Below are 21,419 nucleotides of genomic sequence, written 5' to 3' on the forward strand. Positions count from 1 at the left end.
CATCTAGTGCACGATAAGAACAATTCAGTTTTTAAACAGAGGGCGGAGTGACGTAATGTTCTCACAGTTTCTACGTGCGCGTTCATGGATCCCGTGACCTGCTGTCAAGCACACGCATGCTAGCGCACTACGCGAGATTTGTTTGTCAACGAATGAATCGGAAATTCCACAGTGACCCGGAACACTCAAAGTATAGTGACGGTAATATTTACTCTTGTCAAGCAGCGTTACAGCAAGTCGATAACAGGAAAGTGGTTTGACATGTTTTTATTTCACTTAAAGGGCAAGAAAACTCGTTTCTCGTTTTATCGCTGCAGATTCGCTAATACGCAATTCTCCGAGTTCTCCAGCCGGTATTAGCTTAGCCAGCTAGCAAGCTGGGCTAACAAGGTGATGTAGCGACCGCTGTGGTGCGCTCAGAAAATGTGATGGAAGTTGGTCTAGGCATGTTTCTTTATGAAAGTTTCATTTTTGGACTAATATGAAGCCTGACGATAGCTGCCGCGGAGCAGTAACCGCTTTCTGAAGGTGCAGTGAGCACAGCGCTGAGGTCGGGTTTCTTGGATAGTTATGAGCAGCATCAACATTACAACTAAAATCCCTCAATTAAGCTATTTTTATACTAAAAGGTCAGCGCTGACACTACCGGCAACAAAGAGTGAGTTTTGAGAAGCGATGTGTTTTCGTGCTGTCACGAGATGAGTCTCGACGATGAAACACTGCAGGCTGGGATGTCCTCAGTCCAGTCGGGACTGGAAGGGCAGCTGCCGCTTTTACACGCCAGACATCACAGCGCTCAAGGCGGTCTGGTGTTGGATCTGAACTCCCAGGAAGACTACCTCAGCAGTAGCTCTCCTGAGTATGACAACTATGGGAATAACACCGGTCCTCTGTTCGAGAGAAGAAAGAGATCTAGATCCAACAGCTCCAGACATAGATTCAACGAGGTGGTCACGGAGCTCGGTCCGGAGGAAGTGCGCTGGTTTTACAAAGAGGACAAAAAAACTTGGAAGCCCTTTTTGGGCCACGATTCACTTAATATTGAGCTAATGTTTCGGAAACACTGCGAGCTGAACCCCGGTGCAGCATGCCCCCAGGCCAGTGGAAGAGAGGAGGAGAGCGGGACTAGAGAGCTGGAGAGCACAGGGATGAACGGTGCAGTGCCAGCAGAAACGAGGACCAGCAGTGTGCACGGAGGCCGCGGGTCCTTGGACACATCCACCGTGTCCTCTGATGAGAGGGACGCTGAAAGCATTGAACTCAATGTAGAGTCAGTGTGTGTGCGAGGAGGACTCTATCAGGTTGATATAATACAGAGACAATGCTATCCTGTCTACTGGAAACGTAAGTATAATCACCCCAATGCAACCCAAATTAAATCACCTCTGCATCAGTCACATGTAAAGTAGCTCCTGGTAGAGAATAAGAAACACAACTTCTATTAGTCAAACCTCACGTAGATGTTATGAAAACTACAGAGATCTGCAATATATTAGCTTACAAAACACTTCACACTGTTCTGTAAAAGGTTCTAGTTTAAATGTTAAACCTGTAGCTGAGTATACATTTTCTGTAGACTTTTACTGTAGACTGCATAGTTGTCTTTTCTTTTTTTTTTCTTTTTTTTCTTGCAAGCTAAGTACTTCATCTGGCCTTTTTTTCTGGATGTCAGTGTATTGAGCTCAGCTGATCTGCATTAACTAATTCGTGGATATTTCCAGGAAAAGGCAGGGAACAAAGGAAGGCAGTTGCTATAGAGCTTCGGAAAACCTGACCTGAATGAATAGGGTTCATGGTTAACTGGGTCTTTTGAAGCTTAATTTCAAATGACATTTACAGAAGAGGTTATTTTCACAGTTGTTGATGCTGTGGATGCATTGAGACCCTCTCTGTACTCTTTCAGTGTGGTCTGACGGCTACGTTAACAGTTAAGAATGTGAAATAGATACTAAAGGAGGACGTTTGAATAGTCATCCAAAGCATATCAGTTCACAAGTGAGAGATTAGTTTACACAATGGAACATGTATAAAGGTCATTGATATACTATAAGATAGAAAACATCAGAATATTTAGAAAATAAAAAAATAAAAATCAAGGTTGTGTTAAATAGTTCTTAGCTTTAGTTTGGCATATTGCCGACAAGCCTAACAAACTTACTTGACTGAACTGTACCTACTGTCAGTCTATGTGTCTACATTAGCTTTAGAACACTTTGTCTTTAAATAGAAATAGACAGACTTTGAACAGGCTCACTCTGTAGAGAGAGAGAAGTTCTCTTTCTAAGGCAGCCTAATTTAAGATCCTACACTCTTATTCACCACCAGAGAATTACTTAATGATGTCACTCAAGACTGTAATCAAACATGGCCTCTCTGCATTAACCACTGAGACTTTGCCCCCCAGGATTTGTCAGACTTGTTGAGTTACAACGAAAGGATTCAGTTTCCAGAAACCGACTTACTTTCATTTCTACTTGCTAAATAAAACAATATATTTATTCCTTGCCAAAAATTGAAATTTCATGATTCCCATCCATGCAGGAGCTATTTGTTTTGTTTTGGATTTGATACTAGATAATGGCTGTTGTCCTACAGAACAAGACCATATCCCAGTGATGAGAGGCCAGTGGTTTATCGATGGTACTTGGTTGCCATTAGATGAAGACGAAAGCGACCTCATCGAACGGGAGCACCTTAACCATTTCCGTGGGCAACACGTGCAGGATACCTTTGAGATGGATTTGGTTCCCAGGACCATTGATAGTAAAGATGGTGAGCTCTGGGGAAGGGCAAGGGCAGGACAGCCTTAACCTTGGTGCAGTAAATTCTGTAATATAAAGCGTTTAAAGACAAAAATGCGTTAAAGAACACAGCACTGAAGCATCCATTCTTATAACTAACACAATAAATGAACTTATTAACTAGATCATAGCTTAATCTGATGCTGATTGTTGCATTAGCCAGAATGTCTTTGAGTAATAACCTTCCAATGCATCTACTGATGACTGCGAATGCAAGTGAGAAGATTAAATGCTCTCATAGCCATTGCTGGTTATAAATTCCTTTAAAAAGTAAGTCAGTGAAAAACGCACCAAATCTGTGAAACAGTGAAACTAGAATAAAAGTAACCAGAGTCATAAATGAGCAATTTTGAGACAGCTCAAAATTGCTAGTGTAGATGCACGTTCAGTTGAAATGAATGAGGCAGGTGTGTCCATTCATGTGGGTGTAGGTTTTGTCATGTCACCCTTCTAGTATATAGCAGGTGCAACTCGTACGTTCTGGCTGGTCCTCCTCTGAGGGCTGGCTCAAGCGAAATGTAGCAGCATTTAGCTGTGAAAGGCAATAAGAAAGGGGTTCTTTGATTCAGCAGTCTCCTTTACGCAGCCAGATCTACAGGACCTTCACTGGTGATAAGTGTGTGGGTGTGTGATAAATAGAGCAAAAGCAGAGAGAAAAGCATGCAGCAGCTGATAAAGATGGTGGGAAAAGTTTAGTCTTTATTGTAAAAACAAGACTCACAATATCACCAAGGTAATCTGGGACTTGTGTACTACATTGCATACCTTGCTTCAATCTTAGTGACATTACATGTCACTATTTTTCTTCAATTTTTATTTAATCTCAAGACATATAAGAGAAAACGATATAAAGTCGCTCATGTTTGACACGCATTGTGTACACGGACGCTAAGAGATTTAGAAGTATATGGATGCAAGTGTATAAAGTCTTAGTGGAAAGAAGGCTCAAAGTCCAGTTATTTGCAAGGTGAGAGAAATAATGTACAAGGCCACACAAATTGGTTTTGTGACACTTGGCAGACTCTCCATTACTCAATGCGCAGATCATAAGACTTTAACTTGTCTAATGTACTATTGCAAGGGAGAATAACCTACTCACCCTTTGAAAGCCATACGTAAGATATATATGTTAATAAAACCTAAAGAACCATCATTTGCATGTGCATTCATGTAGTGCGTATCTTAGCAACGTTCAAGATCTGCATGGGAAAAAAAAAAGTATTTTCCTCTTATATTTGTAAAAGCATGAAGGGAAAGTGAATGGTAGCTCCTGATAATTCACCTTGTTTGAGTTCCTCCTTCAGGCAGCTTTTAAAGAAATATGTTTTATCTTGAAACTAATCATTTGAAGCCCTGACAACAATAAGGGCTAGCACCACGATCTATAAATGCGTCATTCAATAAGGCAGCAATCCCTGACAGTACTGCAGTAAATACATTCCCCAAGATATCGCTGTCTCCTTTACCTATTGCTACTATTTTTATTGTGTTCCCTAGCGTAGACTAAATGTTAGTGCAGCAGAAGACATGGTAGGCATACCAGTATGCTCTGCAGGTACATCGTCATCAGTGTGGTGCAAGTGCAAAATATGGGCTGATATACTGCTTCTGCTGGTTCTTCTTAAATAATAAACAAGGAAGAGTTAAATCTGATGTGTCACCCATGCGTGATATGGTGTATTTTATGAAGTGAAGATTCATTGTGATTTTTACTGTTATAGAAAATTAAACAATGGCGTCACCCCCTATTTCCTTTTTTTTAAATTTTTTTATTGTTATCGTTTGACACTTTCTTCAAGGAATGCCTGCTGTCATTTGAGTCTTAAGCTGACAGGAATCACAGATGGTGATCACTGGTGTAAGCCAGTAGTAAAAACTATAGGGCGTGTCCAGTATGTCAGCCTTAAAAGACGTCAGGGAAAAAACAAAGCGTGCAGGCTGGACACTGTGTCATCTTTGAGCAATGCAGTGTGTGTCGTTTGACGTAGGCAAGCCTCATAAGTTAGTTTGTGTGCTGCATATTCTGCTACATTTTATTAAACACCAGAGTGTAGGAACACCATGGGATAATTGATGACTGATACATACTTAAAAGAAACAGAAAATTCACACTTAATAACATAGCGTACATTTGACAGATGTATGGTACTGACTTGTGCTTAGGATACAAACAAAGAAGTCATTTGGCAGGAAGAGTCAGGTTTACAGTGTTTACATTCACAGCCTACTGTAACAAAGAGTTGGTAAAGGGATTTGTTTTATCTTATCCGCAAAGATAGTTTTATATTATATGATGCAGAACAGATGAAGGTTATCAGTTCACTGTGACCTGTTTGGACTGCTTCCTCTCATACTCGGTATCTCAATCATAAGGAACCACTTAGTTATGAATGGATCCATCAGTGCTGTAATACCCAAATGCACATTACTGGTAGCTTTTATAACAAAACCCTCCCATACACTCAGCAGTTCTGTCCTCCACAGCTTTTCACCTCTACCAGTATTTGCAAGTCTGATGTCTGTGTTGTCTTTGATTGAATGTTTTAGTGAGACATGTCTTGTGCACTTGCTGATTTGATTAACAAATTTGAGAAAGCCTACATGTTTGTGGAACTGATTTTGTCACGTAGCATTTTTCTTACTAATTAAAATACTAGCATAAATTTAGTAATAAAATCAATAGAGAAAAAATTACCCAGTCATGATAAAATATTATGAATAACCAAGTTTTAGTTTCTATCGAACAGTGGACATATGTGTGTGGTTTGACACTCATTTATTGAAGGAGAAAATGAAATTAGATCAGTCATCCAATAAGATATGGCAGTAAATTATCCTCATTCTCACCACTTCTAAGCGCTTGCAATTAAACTAAAACACCTACTTATCTCTAACTAATTAAATCATATACAAAGCAATTAGATTATTCACAGTGGAAAGAAATACATCTTCTAATCTGTGCTCCAGGTAAGAGAGGCATTGGAGATAATCTCCCAGATACTTATTCAGAGCTCTTTGTAAAAATGTAGTCAGTAAGTTGGTTTCAGCATCACCTCCTCAAAATGGTTATAAATAGGAACATATGAATTATTCATTAAGTGAAATGGAAAAATAAGTACTGTTAATGCTGTTAGACATGAACTTATGTAGTACACGTAAACAAAAAGAAATAATGGGGATTTGTAGCCTGTATAGTCAGAGTCATGCCATGTGTAGATATTCTCTGTATTTCTTTGATAAGTGTAAAAATGTCGTCTATAGCACATGTCAAACAGTGCTGCATTTTCGGCCTGAAGGCTCACAATAAGTTCGCGTTGTATCAGGACATTTCCTATAGCCACCAGGTCGCTGCGGTAACCAGCGCAGACTCTTAGTCTGTCCTGGTTAAAGTGGTAACCTGACTGCAGCACTACTTGATAGAGCTACTTGTTCAAGAGTGATGACAGCAGTAGTTTGTGTGACACCAGGGTAATGGCCATTACTCACTCACTGTTGGTTGTTAGTTCTCTCCCACCTGCCCCCTTTCTACCTCCCTTTTCTGTTCAAATGGAGTGGATATCAGATGAGTACTAAACCTACATGTCACAAGCGCAAACGCTGCCAAGGTACTGTAAAATACAATTTTATTTTTTCTTCTCCCTAAAAAAATCTGGTGTATTAGATCTAGCTTGTATCCCCTTCTTATAGCAGCTTGGTCTCTTTGAAACTTGAGTTTTCTTTCTTGTGTGGTTCAAACTTTTGAAATAATTTGACTATTTAAAAACTAGACCTAGGCTCAGTTAGCAGTTGTTTTAAAGGGAATTTAGGCTGCTTTCTGTGCTGCAGCCTTAACTGGGCCTAGTTGCTAGAACATCTTCCTTTGTGCATATACTTAAGAGTTTTGTGCTATAGTTGTTAGCATTGCTGCTTTTTGGGGAATCCTGCATATGTCTTTTTCATCTCCTTGCTGGAATAGTGAGTAGACAACAGGGTTCACTCAACTACCAGAGCAAGATCCCTAATGCCAGTAGACATGGAATAAATAAGCTAGTCTTCAAAAAAGCCTTTTGAAGGCTTCTGCTGTCTTTAAAAAAAAAAAAAAAACGAAAAAACTCCTTTCCTCTCCATTTCTTACTCACTCTTTCTTTGCTCTCTTTATCTCAGTCCTCTGGCAGTATGACTGTACCATTAATGAACCACCATCATAAGCTCCCACTTTAAGGGCCATGAACAAAGCTCTTTGTTGAGACCCAAGCACAATTGATGAGCCAAACAGAGAAGCCATTTATGAACAGTTACTATTATAACCCTTAACAGCTTCTTTCAAGTCCATCACTGTCCTAGTTCTGGATTTATTGAATAGAGAAGTCCTGGGGTCTGTGTCCTCATCTTCTAGTAAATCTGAAGCAGCCGATCTAAAGCCTAGCTGCTATATTACATGAAAATTGGATTGTCTTTGCTGCTCTGAGGTGGCCCTGGATGAAAGGAATCTGTTATTTTTGTCAAGACATAGTCAAGAAAAAAGTTGAAACTTTTCGTCAGGAACAAATGTCACAGTCCCAGGCCAGTTTATTTCATTTTATTTCAATTTTGCCTTTTATTCTTATTCCCAATATTTATTTTTTACCTCTCTCCAGATTTGAGATTCTTGCATACATGAAGTTTCTTTCTTCAAGAGTTTCCCCAGTTCCTTCACTCCTTGCCCATCCCTGTATAACAAATACTCTCATCCTGTGTTTCTTGGTCATTCTTGACAGGCTGTTAGAGATCTAGCTCAGTGAGTTCTTTTTTTGGGTTGTCTGTCTGTCCCTGTGTACATTTTGATCCCCTCCTCTTTTACCTTCATTTCCTTACCTGCTGCCTTTCACTGTAAAACAGGAAGTGTTATTTTACAGCACTAAACATCAGTCAACAATTTTCACTCAAACTTTTGATATTAATAAAACCAGTAAAGTGGAGAAGTTAGGCATACTTCCTAGTTTTTTCCTGTTATTAAGTATCTCCTGTTTTACTGTGGATTTGGCTACAGATAAGTCTCAACAGTTTGAGTTGGCCTCAAACTAGTTTGTTTAGAACTGTGCAGCTCTTATAGCAAATGCCACCCTCCTTTTCACCTGTATGGTGTCTTCTGGGTACAGAGATATGAGGTAAGGAGTCTGTTTGAGATGAAACCAGCCTGGTTGGCAAAAGGCGCTCTTCTAAGAAGAACTGCTCGTTTCCCTTTCTTGTTGATTACTGTCAGTATTTGGTGATGCAATTTTAAAATGACCGGAAATATATGTGACAGAGAAAACTTTCTAAGAATTGCCTCAAATGGAAAGAATGTCACAACAAACTATTTTTTTATCTGCCAAATAAAAGTGACAACCTGTCACTTTGCCTGTTCTTTTCAACAAACGTTTCTTTTTTCAATCTCTACAAGTTATCCTCATTTCTTAGAGGCAGTCATTCAGCTTGGGACTGGTTACATTCAAAGTGAACAGGTCTTTAGTACAGTTTAATAAGGGCTTGTCATCACATTACCCATAAAGCAAACCTACCCACAGTGAAAGTATCCTGCCAAGCAACAGTAGACCAGTTTAACAGATGCATCAGCACATTTTAAATTCAGGTGTATTAGAGGGAGCTGGTAAATTCTCAAATTTATTGACAGATGTCTTATTTACTATTTATCTTTCCATTTTGTTAGGAATGTTTAATTAATAAAAATATGGAAATGATGCATAGTTGTGACACATGTTCATTTTTTTCAGTACTCTGTTATTAAGTAAAAACTGCATTTAAACTTTAAGAAATTAGATTCTCTGCGTAATAGTAATGCAGTTCCATTTTTTCCCCAGGGTTTGTGTGACCATATTAAAGAGTTTGAAACTAGAGAACACAATCTGGAAAATGGCATTTTTCCAAGTACTATACTTTTTTGTTCTTAAGGGTTTTAATTCCCAGTTTGGTTCCGAGCAATGTGAAGAAATGTGACCTTCAGCTGCTGTACAATAGTGTGTGAACCAGACAATAGACTGTGCACTGGACCAGTGCATGAGTTTTCCACCAGTCTTGTTCAAATTAATTTGATTGCACAATGCACTTAAAGGACAGAGACATAAATAACTGTTGAGTGAACCAGTCTCACCTATTGCTCTTAGCTTCTGTAGCAAATGGTGCCTGCTCTCTAGTCTACCTCTGCTCTTACTTGCTCTAGTCACTGCATTACACTTTGAATTGAGAACCAGGAGGAAAAAAAATAACAGTAAGAGAACTAAATGTAGATATCAGTACCAAATATATCTACAGCTGATGATGCACAAGGAGGGCAACAAGCCAGAGCTGAAATCTGCAAACATAATTTGTGTTGGTTTGATGTGTTTTTCTGTCTGCAGATCAATGCTCTGTGCTGCATTTCATCAAGCCGTTAGACTAGTTTGTTCCTACTTTTGCTAATTTGCACCACATTCCTAATTACTGCTTTGTAAATTTGATTTATTTTGATTTTTCCTGTTACCTAAGTTTTCCTTCTATCCCTCCCAAGACCAATCTCCTTGTGTCCTGTCTTTCCTCTAATTGTTCATGTACTCACTCCTCTCTCTCACTGCCCCCTGCAGCCATCCATAGTCTAAAGCTGAGTCGATCACATGTGGATTGGCACAGCGTGGACGAGATCTACCTCTACAGCGATGCCACAACTTCCAAAATTGCAAGAACAGTCACCCAGAAACTGGGCTTCTCCAAAGGTCTGTAACCACTTAAGGTTTCCTTTATTTATTTACTAGCATTTCTGATGAAAGCACGGTACAGAAACGCATCATATCTGCTTAAATGATTTCAAACTACAATTACTAGCATCCCTTGACTTTACATGCATGTGTTCTACTGTGTAGTATTCAGCCGACACCAGCTTGCTAACACATTGTTATGGTAAGCATATCTGCTAAAGGTTAGCATGAAGTAACTGACTCAAGCCTTACAGATTTCGACATGCACACTTGCATAGGTGGAGAAAAATTTTATTTCAATAAAGTTTATCCTCTTTGCTAAGGATATGCCTATAAAATGTGTGAAGCCAAGTGTTTAGTCAGAAAATCGAATTGATTTCCTATTTCGTGAGCTTGAACAAGCGTCCAGTGCACACAACGACCTGTATATTAATGCATTTGTAGTTTGCATCAGGTATTTAAACGCAGTGTCCTAACTGGATTAGCCCAGGAGGTCACTCTGTGTCCATCTGCCAAGTGCTTAAAGGGCCCATGTGCTACTGAAAAGATAACAAAAAGCAATTGATGTTTGATCCGGATGGATGACTCTATTCTGATCTACAGTCTTCAAGCCCTACAGCACATTAATCTCTCCTGCTTTCAGGTTATTGGACAAAATGGACCTGGTTATTTCAATTTTACCTGAGATGTTCATTTAGTGCTAACCAGGCAGCAGTCCAGTAGATTCTATTACCCTGCTGTGTAACACATGACTAGACTAGATTATAGATTCTAAATAAGGTGACACACTTGGCCCCATTGACACATTGGCAGCCACAATCACAGCAGGGTTCCCAGGTTTCACCTACTGGCCTCTTTGGACTCCATCACTGCAGCTTTTTATAGCTTTCTGGTGAACATAGTTGTAATGTGTTTTTAAATACATAAATTCTACAGAAAACACTAAGTTTAAATAGCTGGGTTTTTTTTTCTTTTTAAAGCTTGCTTTTGTAAAATGAAACTCCAACCCCGTCCTTACTTGTCTTTTAGCCTCAAGCAGCGGTACGCGGCTCCATCGGGGTTATGTTGAGGAGGCCTCACCCGAGGACAGACCGCCTCAGACTACGCACATTGTCTTTGTGGTTCATGGCATTGGACAGAAGATGGACCAGGGGCGCATTATTAAAAACACTGGAATGTGAGTTGATACCTGTATGTTTGTTCTTTTTATGATAGCAGTACTTTCAATTTCATTCCAATGGAATCCGGAATAAAATTAAAACCTAGTATAGATGAAGTCAAAGGCAATGTAAGAAAAGTCTTCCTGGGACATACTGTGGTGTAATGTTGGAACTGTCACAGTTCATGTTCTCTCTGCTAAAAACAAACAGTCTCACTTCTTGTTCCTCTTTTGTAGATTCATAGTTTCTCTGTGTGTTAACGTTTCTGTGCTCCTAACTAAGCTTACATCGTTTTGTTGTGGTTTTTTTGCAATGTGATATGATGGATTTGACATAAACCTGACACATACCTGTCTGTCTTCTTTTGTTGCCAATTATGTAGCTAGTGCATTTCTGAAGTGTCAGAGTGCATAACTGAAGCACTGCTCATACAACAGTATCCACTAAATCATTCAGTTTTCCCCCCTCCACTCCTGCAGACTCTGTTTTCTTCTCGTGCCTGATTTTCTCTACCCATCTTTCTCACTCTTGGTCTGCTCATGCCGTTCTGTTAATTTACACTTGCGTTGTTAATGTGTGATCACACAGTGTACCAAACCTTAAAAATAACACACATAGACACAACAGAACAGGGAAATGCAGTTCTATAAAAGTAAGTAAAGAAAAATGACAGGATTCATGTTGCAGAATAAAACCAGCTGTTTCCAGGACTGGAAACATAGGCAAAAATGTGGTTACAGTTTTTGCCCATGTTTCCAGTCCTAATCAGTTCCTAATCAAGTCGTGCCATTCTGTCTCAGTGTTTTATATACTTATTGGTTATATAACCTTCATCTGTCCAGATTTCATGCCAGTGGGAAGATGTATCTCTTTTATTTGGATCTTCTATAGAGCACTCGACACATAAAAACAAAACAGTCAGCTTGATGCTGTGTTGATACTTTACTTGAATAAACCTACTGAGTTTCTTTTGTCTTTCAAAAGTTACATCTGGTTATGAGGAACTTAGAAAATTGTAAATTATGTAGAGCTTAAAATGACAGTGCACAATAGACACTTCTGTCTATAGAAATCTGATAAAGTAAGTTATCACAGCATCAATTTCTCTTTTAAACTCACTGGAGTTCAGCTGTGTATACAGTATTGATCATATGTTGCTTAAGCTAGATGCAGTCCTTTCATATGTCTGTTTTTATCTAAAGGAATAACTGAAATAGCCTTGGACCATAGGTGTGGAAGCTTTAATTACACTTGTGCAGAACTGTCACTGTGTCACAAACTAAGGAGTTAAAGCAGATAAAGTACACAGTCAAGCTGCAATGTAAATGTTTACTGTAAACATATTGTAAACATTTCTTCTATCTTCATGTAGATTATAGCGCACACACTTTCTCAGCCAAGAGAAACAATCATCCTGAAAACCTGATGTATTTGTTTGATTTTTGGTTGCTTCTTTTTACCTGAAGTAATATTAGGTATTTGTCTTTTCAGTCTCTTACATGTATGTTGATGAAGCAAATTGTGGTGAGATGTTCCAGTTACAATGTCCTAAAACAAAATCAGACAGTGTAAACCTGCTAATCCTCAAATGCCAAACCTGACTGTCTTCATTAAAGCCAATCTAAAAGCAAGGAAAACCTTACAAAACTTGGGAAAGCTGTAAAGCAGCACTCAGACCTTTGAGCATTTCCCCTGCACTGAAAGTCCTGTCAAAACCTGCATTAGGTGCTCTTTTCACAGTGCAGTCATTTAAAAGCCTCTCCCAACCTCCATTTATCCATGTCAACAACTGCCTCACCCCTCTCTCTTTGTGTATTTAGTGTATCCTGCAAGCTAATGGTGTCCCATATAGGGCTAATAGCAGTGTAGCCTTTGTATGCATGCTGCACAAGGGAAGCAGCTGCATCAGTAAAATGGGCATCATTCTTTTCTGTCTGACAGTCGTATGACTAAGACTATATAGATTTAGACTTCGAATCTGTCGTTATAATAAACTGCTCCTGAGACAAAGTGACAATGACATGGTTACTAAACAGCATATTCCCAAATGCACTCTTAAGTCCTTCAGTTGTATATCTGCAATATTGTTGTTAAATACATTATATGCTGTTTTGTTATTGTATGTTTAGGCTGCGGGAAGGTGTGAGGAAGATGGAGGAGAAACACTTCTCAGAGCACAATGAGGAACATGTGGAGTTCCTGCCTGTCGAGTGGCGCTCCAAACTCACACTGGACGGAGGTGTGCATGCATGTTGTTGTCTTTTGTGGAAGAAATACATTTTTGATGACTGCATATATGAACAATAGTCTGTTGTCGTTAGCTCTTTTTTTTGTGCTCAGATGTGGGTATGTTTCTGCAGATACGGTAGACTCGATCACACCAGACAAAGTGAGAGGACTGAGAGACCTTCTCAACAGCAGTGCCATGGATATCATGTATTACAACAGCCCTCTTTACCGGGATGAAGTAAGAGTCATACAGATTCAGTAATTAGAGTCCCTGGTGCTCTCTCTTCGTCTCTTCTCATTATTTCACATTCTCTCCCTCTCCAGATTACCAAGGGTCTAACAGAGGAGCTGAACAAGCTCTACTCACTTTTCTGTTCACGGAACCCTGATTTCGAGAAAAAGGGTGGCAAAGTGTCTATCGTGTCTCACTCTCTTGGCTGTGTCATCGCGTATGACATCATTACTGGCTGGGATCCCGTGCGGTTTTGTTTGCAGGAGCATCGCGTTGTGGAGGAGGACCTAGACCTTCGCTGGATGTCCTATGAAGAGAGGCACCTTTTAGAGCAGCAGAGGCAAACAAGGAACAGGTAGAGCTTTCCTTTGTAGGTTAATGACACCCTGCGCTGTATGTATAGTTGTGTTCAGTTCAGTTGTGTCTGTTTGGATCCTAAAAGATATGAGTTTAAAGCGGTTAATGTCAAGGAGCCTTGAGAATTGAGTTTTGATACTTTAATGGCAACCCCCTCCCCAATTCAGCTTTGTAGTCGAATTAGATAGGTTAAATTTAACATGTTTATTAAAATATTTTTAAAAAATAGCCACTCATACTGAATTTTAATGAAAAGCTCATAATTAAATGTTTATTTTGCCTCCAAAAATCTGATTAATTGAACTTTACTTTACTCCGAATGTTTCCCTTAATCATCTATGCCATAACATCAGTGGCTCAGTGTTACTGTCACTCAGTTTATATCCTTAAATTTAACATCAAGCCTAATATTTTTGTGTGTGTGCGTGTGTTGGGTGAGCAGTTATATATTTATTTAAAATAAATACGCCATGTGCTGCATGCTGCTCTTCTCGTGCCCTATTTTAAAGTTTTATTTTTACTTGTTTGTTTTTAGTGTGTGTGTGTGTGTGTGTGTGTGTGTGTGTGGGCTGCAGAGTAATACATCAGCTGGCCACTGCCCATCACGCTGTGTGCACAGTGCCATTATTGTGTGCACCATTAACTTTGTAAGACAAGAAAATGCTGTAATAAGGTTTATTGATCTGACTGAAAAGGGGACTTTTTGATGACTGGCCTCTTTTGTTAATAGGGCAATGGGTATCAATATTGAAAGAGATTTTCACGCTGGAGTTTAGAAGTTTCAAATTTCTTTATAAGGTGTAGTTTGGGCTTCTTTACTTGCTTCTTGTTGCAGGTTACAAGAGCTGGAAAATCAACTCGCCACACTTGAGGCCTCTAAACCCTCAGCCCCCCCAGCCCTGAAATTTAAGGTACTATATTGCTTTGTAAAATATCACTACTGTAATGTGTAAGAATCTTTGACAAACTTTTAGGTGTTAAACTAATATGTTCTGTACTCCTAAAATAAATGAATATATGTCCATATAGGAAATAAAACGGAAATTAAATGTGGCATTTACACAACAAATAAATCCTGTCTGTATAAATACAAAAGACTTCTACATTTACAGTAAATAATCTTGGCACCTTTCATTTCTCAGGTAGAGAATTTCTTCTGCATGGGTTCTCCTCTGGCAGTATTTTTGGCACTAAGAGGAATCCGCCCTGGTACCAGTGTTCACCAAGACCACATCTTGCCCACTTCAATCTGTAGCAGGCTCTTCAATGTCTTCCATCCCACAGACCCTGTGGTCAGTACCCTTACTGTACCCATCACTGTCTTGTCCTTTATAGATGAGCAGGAAAGGAAATCGAGAACCGGTTCCCAGTAGTTCAGTTCTTTGGAATTATCGGTCTGCTTACCTATCGCGTCGGCTTATCAGTTCCATTTACACTACAAAACAGCTGATTTCAGTTCGTGTGTCTGAGGAGGAAATTAGTGGCGCAGTTTACAGCATGGATATGGACGATACTTTAATTTTTATTTACATTCAGAGCAAAAACAACGGCATTTTGCTGCTAACAGCACTTTGGGTCTTTGCAAGCATCTGCACAGACAGCATGCTAATGCTAAGCTAGCCAAAATCCCAGAGTGATGATAAAGCTTTTTTTTATAGCAGGTGCATTTTTCCCCTTCCGATTAATCTGAATTGGCCTCCATTTGCTGTATTAATTATTAAAGTGAATATATTAGCTGATGAAATTGTTACATTTCAAGTTGATCAATCTCCATACAGTCCTACAGCAGTCCATCTTGACACTTTGGCTGCTCTGTGTCTGGGAAAGTGCACTTAAAGGATAAAAGTTAGCTGTGAGAGCAAACTTAAACTCTGCTGGTGAGCACACGTTTTTTCTGAATGCACATGAAATGTGGTGGATGTAATGTAACTGCTTAAGTCAAGATTTGGTTTTGTCTGCATGAATTTAGAGCGCGCTTTGTTCTGAAGAGTTTAGGTTTTTTGTTTTTTCCACTGTGCAATGTCAATAACTCCTGTTTTACTGCCTTTTTAGGCCTACAGATTGGAGCCACTCATCTTGAAACATTATAGCAACATTGCACCTGTTCAGATACACTGGTAACAATCTGAATTTTATCACCCTGCTATTCCTTGAATGGACTCTTAATATTTTATAAGTAATTATTCTCTGACTATTTGTGGTCTGTGTATTCATCAGGTGTAGCGCCACTAACCCCACAACTTATGATGAGATCAGGCCTACTTTTCTCAACCCTGTTAAAGATCCCACGTCGGATACAGAAAGCATCCCCAGCCCCAGTACATCACCTGTCCTACCCCGGAGGCACTATGGGGAGTCAATCACTAATTTGGGCAAGGCCAGCATATTGGGTAAGTCCAACACAAACTGAGCACATGTGTTTATGTTATTACAAGTGTTTGTTATCCAGCATCAGTTATACACTTTGAAAGAATTTAAAAATAGTCTGTAAGGAAGTTTAGAGTAATGACTGTTCAGGATCAAAGTGTCTGTGGTTGTTCACTACTTCAGGATAAGATTAGATGAACCTGAAGGAACAGACTACTGTGGTAAAAGGTAATTGATGTGTTAGTCTGAAAAAATGCTTAAGTGAGTTTTCGCTGTTGAATTAATAGCCATGTGAATGCGAGGATCCAAGGATTTCCAGCTGAACTTTGCATTGTACTGAGATAATTTTATACACGTCACTCGTCTATGTTCGTAATACTGTCGCTGATCAGTGCAGGTTGTTGACTGTTCTTTTAATTTCTGATGACAACTATGTGCTCAGAATGAGAGCTGGGAAAAAAATCCCTGTGCTATTTGTACTTTGTAATTAATGAATCTATTTTATCCTAAGAGGTCGTTGTATGTAGGTAAGATGAGATTTTTTTTTTTTTTTTTTTAAATCACAGTTTTAGCTCCACAGTGCCATCAAGTGGAAATGAGAGGAATATGCTCCTTTTATAATAATGAATGCATTTATACTTTGAAATCATAATATAGACACTTTACCTTTATCTACTGTCTTATTCCGACACTACAGGAGCAGCAAGCATAGGAAAGGGCATTGGAGGAATCCTCTTCTCACGTTTTTCCCGCTCCAACAGCCAGCCTTCAGTGTCTCTGGGACTTGAGGGTGGAGCAAGTGTTGAAGAAGAGGAGCAAAAGCGCACAGAAAGTCAGTCAGCATACGGCCTCTCTATGTTGACTCGACCCACCTCACCCACTGCTGACACATCCTGTAAGTTCACTTATCCCTCGAGTAATGTTTATATTCTTTTTTTTTTTTTTTTTTTTTTGGTTTGTAAATAAGGCAAAAAAGTATATCATCCACATCCATCTGTTAACTTTCTTATTAAGTATTTTGTTTTTGAAATGGCACTGAGGTTCACTGTACTCAAGATTAGATTAAATCTAATTAAATTAGATTTAAAGATAAATAAATAATGCAGTAACATAGTTATAGTATAGTGTAGTAATATAGTAATGTTTTTTGTTTTTATTTAAAAGAAAAGGATGTTTGTAGCCTCCAGAGAAAGTGACAAACGGCCTACACCTGCATTCTTTCTCATAGCCAGCAGGGGGCGACTGCTCTTTGCATAAAGAAGGAGGATAGAGTAGATGTCTATGAAAATAAACCTACTGTTCTCTTGATTCGTGATATTAATGAGTTTAGTCTAAAAATATGAAAATGTGAAAAAATACATAAATAAAAATGATGTCTTCAGGGTCATGGTAGTTCTTTTTAGAACTGAAGAAGCTTCGCGGATGAGAGGTGATATGTCTTTTAAGAAATGTAATGAAGTCCAGTCACTTTCTTTCCAAGCTCCTTAGACTAAATAAAAATGATTTTTTATTTGTAGTAAGTGAAGTTAACGGATACTGGATAAAGCAGAGTAATCTAGGGCATGTCTGCTGTGTGATGAACAAGGCACTACTATCAGCATGATGTGCCCTTGGTTTCTAGGCAGATTCACACTTTCACTCACTACGTGCTCGGTCGACTAGATGTCAGTGTGGCTATGGACATCTTTTATGTGCAGGCTATTGATGTCATGTGGTGTCTGTTTTTAATCATGTATTATTATGCATTTGTCTTGATACTTCCTGTTTTTACTCATTTGTTTTTCTGTCTTGCAGTGGAGCTTGAGCGTCGCATTGACTTTGAGCTCAGAGAGGGTCTGGTTGAGAGCCGCTACTGGTCAGCAGTGACCTCACACACAAGCTACTGGTGCTCACATGACATAGCTCTCTTCTTGTTGACCTTCATATATAAACAGAAGGCGACACCCTCTAACCCAGCAGATACCCCGGATCCAGAGTGAGGCAGCATGCTTTTTAAAACGGAACACAACACTGAAAGAGTGAAAGCATCTCTTGTGACACATAAAGTGACTTTGTTCATTACTTTTTCTTGCTTACAAACTTAAATACGCTAAGAAAATCCTGTCTTTGTTTGGCTCCCGATCAAGCACTTTTAATACTTGGGAATCATTACTTACAGACTCAGAACTTTCTTCCAAACTTTTCATCTTTTTTGTTTGTTTTTTACGTTCTGCACAATTGCTTACCCTGATGGTGGATCCGGTGGACCAGGAACTCTTATTTAGGAACAAAAGCACTGATGCATAGGTGATTGTTGCACCCAGAGGAAGAGACTTCTAACTTCATTCCCAGTGTGAATTTCGACAGCTGAACTGTGTCTATCATGTCCATCGATTTCATGTAAAACAATACCTAAGTCAATTTGCTCAGCTACAGACTCTGTCTGAAACTTTGGGGCACATTTGACTAAGCCTCAGTCACTAAGGTGTCAAGTTATGTCTGATATTTTTGTTTGTTTGTTTTTCTCTGTTACACAAATGCACGCACACACACAAACATAAAGAAAAGAACATTTTTGGCAAAGTTCTCTTCTTCAAGTTGAATATTTAGCTACTGCATGCTAAGAAACCCATGGGAGCAAACAAAGGCAATGTGTAATATATAATATTTCTTTACTTTCCCACATAAAAGACACATAATGCATTATAATTAAATCATATTATTTTGGCAAATTATTATAATAATTATTATTTTGGTACTTTTTTCCCCTCTATTTTTTTAAATTTTCAATTATTTGAGTCTTGAAATAGAGTGCACCAAATAAAGCCCAAGTAAAACACTAGTTTTATACTGCACAAATAGAGTATAACATTTTCCTTTGTGTTTAATCGTCACTGATAAATAGTGCAGTACCAAGGGGGCAGATGTGTCTTACAAACACAGTGACTAAATTGTATTTACTTATTTTCTTACAGTGTAGAGATCTAAACCATAGTCTAAAATCTAAATCTTACATACTCACTCGAAACAATATCACTATTTCCTCCTAAATACAAGCTTCTATTTTAGGGATAACTTATGGAGATGATTTTTGCCCGCGTGGCTTTGTATTGATGAATCATTGGTACTAGATGTATTTTTTCTTAAAACAAATACAGAAATATTTTTTCCTAGTAACTTTCGGACACTTTGGGGATCTTAAACTGGATGTTACCTCAGAAAAAAAAAAAGGGATTTGAGCTTGTGGCCAAATAACTTGTATGTGTCACCTTTTATTAGATGCCCTGCTCAATTAATGCTAAGGCAAAATTGTGGTTGGCCTGGAGTTAAAAAAGTAGAGTAGATTATTTAATTTTTAAACGTTACCTTCATTATAAAAACAAATGTCTTGTTTGCCTTTTTTTGTCCACAGTTCACACTTTGCTAGCTTGATCGTTTACTTACAAATTCAGTTGAAATAGAAAAGAAAGATGACAAATGATGGAAAATCATAAAATTTTATATATAAAAATATAATAGTAGTACTGATGGGGGTTATTGTAGCTATAATTCCAAGTACTGATTCAGCACAAGTTAGTGCTTACTCACTTTGCATGGTGTCAAATTAATAGTAAATGGATTGTTGGGACAAGAATAATGCTGCGTGCCAACACACATCCAAGAAACTTTATTCTGACTAAAAACGTGTGATTGCTTTTGGCTTTTCTAATGAATAGATTTTATTTGCTGTAGATTATGAAATGAAACTGTCCTCGTAAATATTTATGTGACAGACGAGCCTTTCTGTCATTGTCAACTTTAACTTGTGTTCTGCTTATTGTAATGTAGTAATCAGCTGTTTTTGAATTTGTTATGGTGCAAGCTGCAGCTTTACTGTGCCACACAAGGGCTGTCGCTGACTGTCGTTTCTTTAACTTCTGTGTTATGTGTACAAAGGCCTACTGACTTAAACCAGGCTGCCTTGTGGAGATCACCTGATAGGTAACCAGGAAGTAGTGCAGAAGCTGGGTCTAATAAGGGAGGGGGGTAGTTAAGTGTTACTGTATTTGATCTGGTGGCTCTTGAACATTCATGGGCTATAAATTGCACAGAAACTATTTTAACACAGCCCGTTTTTGACTTTTTATTTATTCTTTACTTCCCGTCTGTTACGGTGCATAAAACAATCTGGATATGTATTTCAAATACACAGTGCTGTTCTTACTTTGCATTCATTGAGTCAAACATTGTGAGTTTCAACACAGCAAATACGTAGTTGTAACAATAACATTGTTTCTAAAACTTGTGTGAAAATTTGCACATTTTCATATTTAGGCTTATTTTCAAATGTGTCACAGGCAAGAAACTGGAGCGCATTAAAGATAATTTTGGTAAAATATGCTGTAAGTTTTACTGTATGAGATTTTGATGTACAACATTTTGAATGACAACAATACATTTTTTTTTTTTGTCTTGTCAAAGATACCACAAGTATCAGGGAAATGTCTGCTTGTACATTTTTTGTAGGTTCAACACTCTTGTCAATACCAGATTAAAGCCATAATTAAACAGTTTAGCACAGGTGTCCACAGACTAAAGACCTTTATAAATGGCTTTTGGGGAAATGGATGTACATTAAACTGTGGGTGTGTTGAATGAAATGGGATGATGAGGGATATGGTGATCTGGAGAAATGTCCCAGGAGCTGTGCAATAACTCATGCCTGTATTGGATTCTAACTGCCATCCAAAACACTGTATAAATGTCCTTTTTATAAAGTATTCCAATTTGGATGTAATCAGTACTTCATTAACTGTCTTTTTTTTTTTTTTTTTTTTTACTTTTAATAATCAGAGTAAAATATTGAGATTGGAAACTTTTTTTGTGGAGGAGGACGATGCTTTCATTTCTCATTTCCAGACTGAGGACAAAAGAAGCGTTTGTTCATCTGAAACTCAGACCAGATTCTTTCCGAGGCGCCCCCTGAAGTGAACAACAAAGGCGACTTATAGATTGTGAATAGCCTGCATTGTATTAAAGCTGTTGTGGCTTCCACTGGGGGCGAGTTTAATGCAGTTTAGCAACATCTGCAAAGGCGAGGCTCACAGATGGGACCAGTTAGAGGTGACTCACAAAAGGCCCTGTTGTTCTGTGTTTGACCACAAGAGGTCAGTCATTGGTCATCTAATGATAATACTCAAAAAAACAGGACCACAGTGACCAGCTGTCCAGTGTCCTTCCTCTTAAGTCATTTCCATCTATTGCTCTTACCTAGTTGAGCTATTTTTGGCAGTATTAATATGCTTAAATATATTCATGACTGCTCTGTTGTGTTCACTTATATACCTTTAAGGAAAAATGGAATGTACTACAGCCATCTACAACCACAAATGCCAAAAAAAACCAATAAATGTGAATCCCTGAGCACCCCGCTACCTCCTACCCTTACCTCCTTCACTGCTCTGCTTCCTCCACTATACCTCCTCTGTCCTCATCCACATCACCAGCAGCCAAGCCAGCTCTCCATCTGACTCTCCTGCTCTGCATCTGGCTGACTCAAATGTTTACTCTGCAATTAAAACACAGCCTATAAAAGGCAATGGGTCGACTGCCAGACACTGACGAG

At 38.7% G+C, this 21,419-nt stretch overlaps 1 protein-coding gene across 2 annotated transcripts; it reads left to right on the plus strand.

Moving 5' to 3' along the window:
* The first annotated feature begins 28 nt into the window (after positions 1 to 28).
* ddhd1a (DDHD domain containing 1a) lies at positions 29 to 20,369 on the plus strand. Of its 2 annotated transcripts, XM_086274243.1 has the most exons (14): positions 29 to 1,344; positions 2,596 to 2,772; positions 6,305 to 6,406; positions 9,380 to 9,508; positions 10,520 to 10,667; positions 12,780 to 12,889; positions 13,011 to 13,117; positions 13,204 to 13,466; positions 14,304 to 14,379; positions 14,611 to 14,760; positions 15,521 to 15,585; positions 15,686 to 15,858; positions 16,533 to 16,730; positions 17,630 to 20,369. In XM_086274243.1, exons 1-14 carry the CDS (start codon positions 699 to 701, stop codon positions 17,812 to 17,814), a joined length of 2,529 nt encoding a protein of 842 aa, XP_086130369.1. In that variant the 5' UTR covers positions 29 to 698; the 3' UTR covers positions 17,815 to 20,369. The 2 variants fall into 2 exon arrangements, with proteins under 2 accessions (XP_086130369.1, XP_086130370.1); XM_086274244.1 differs by lacking the exon at positions 6,305 to 6,406 and having other exon boundaries at positions 36 to 1,344.
* The last annotated feature ends 1,050 nt before the right edge of the window (positions 20,370 to 21,419 follow it).

The sequence above is a fragment of the Aulonocara sp. 'chitande type north' Nkhata Bay genome, linkage group LG19 (genome assembly GCF_057382095.1).
Source record: "Aulonocara sp. 'chitande type north' Nkhata Bay isolate Kocher_YH1m ecotype deep benthic linkage group LG19, A_spYH_male_GT1.1, whole genome shotgun sequence".
In the NCBI taxonomy this organism is placed as follows: domain Eukaryota; kingdom Metazoa; phylum Chordata; class Actinopteri; order Cichliformes; family Cichlidae; genus Aulonocara; species Aulonocara sp. 'chitande type north' Nkhata Bay.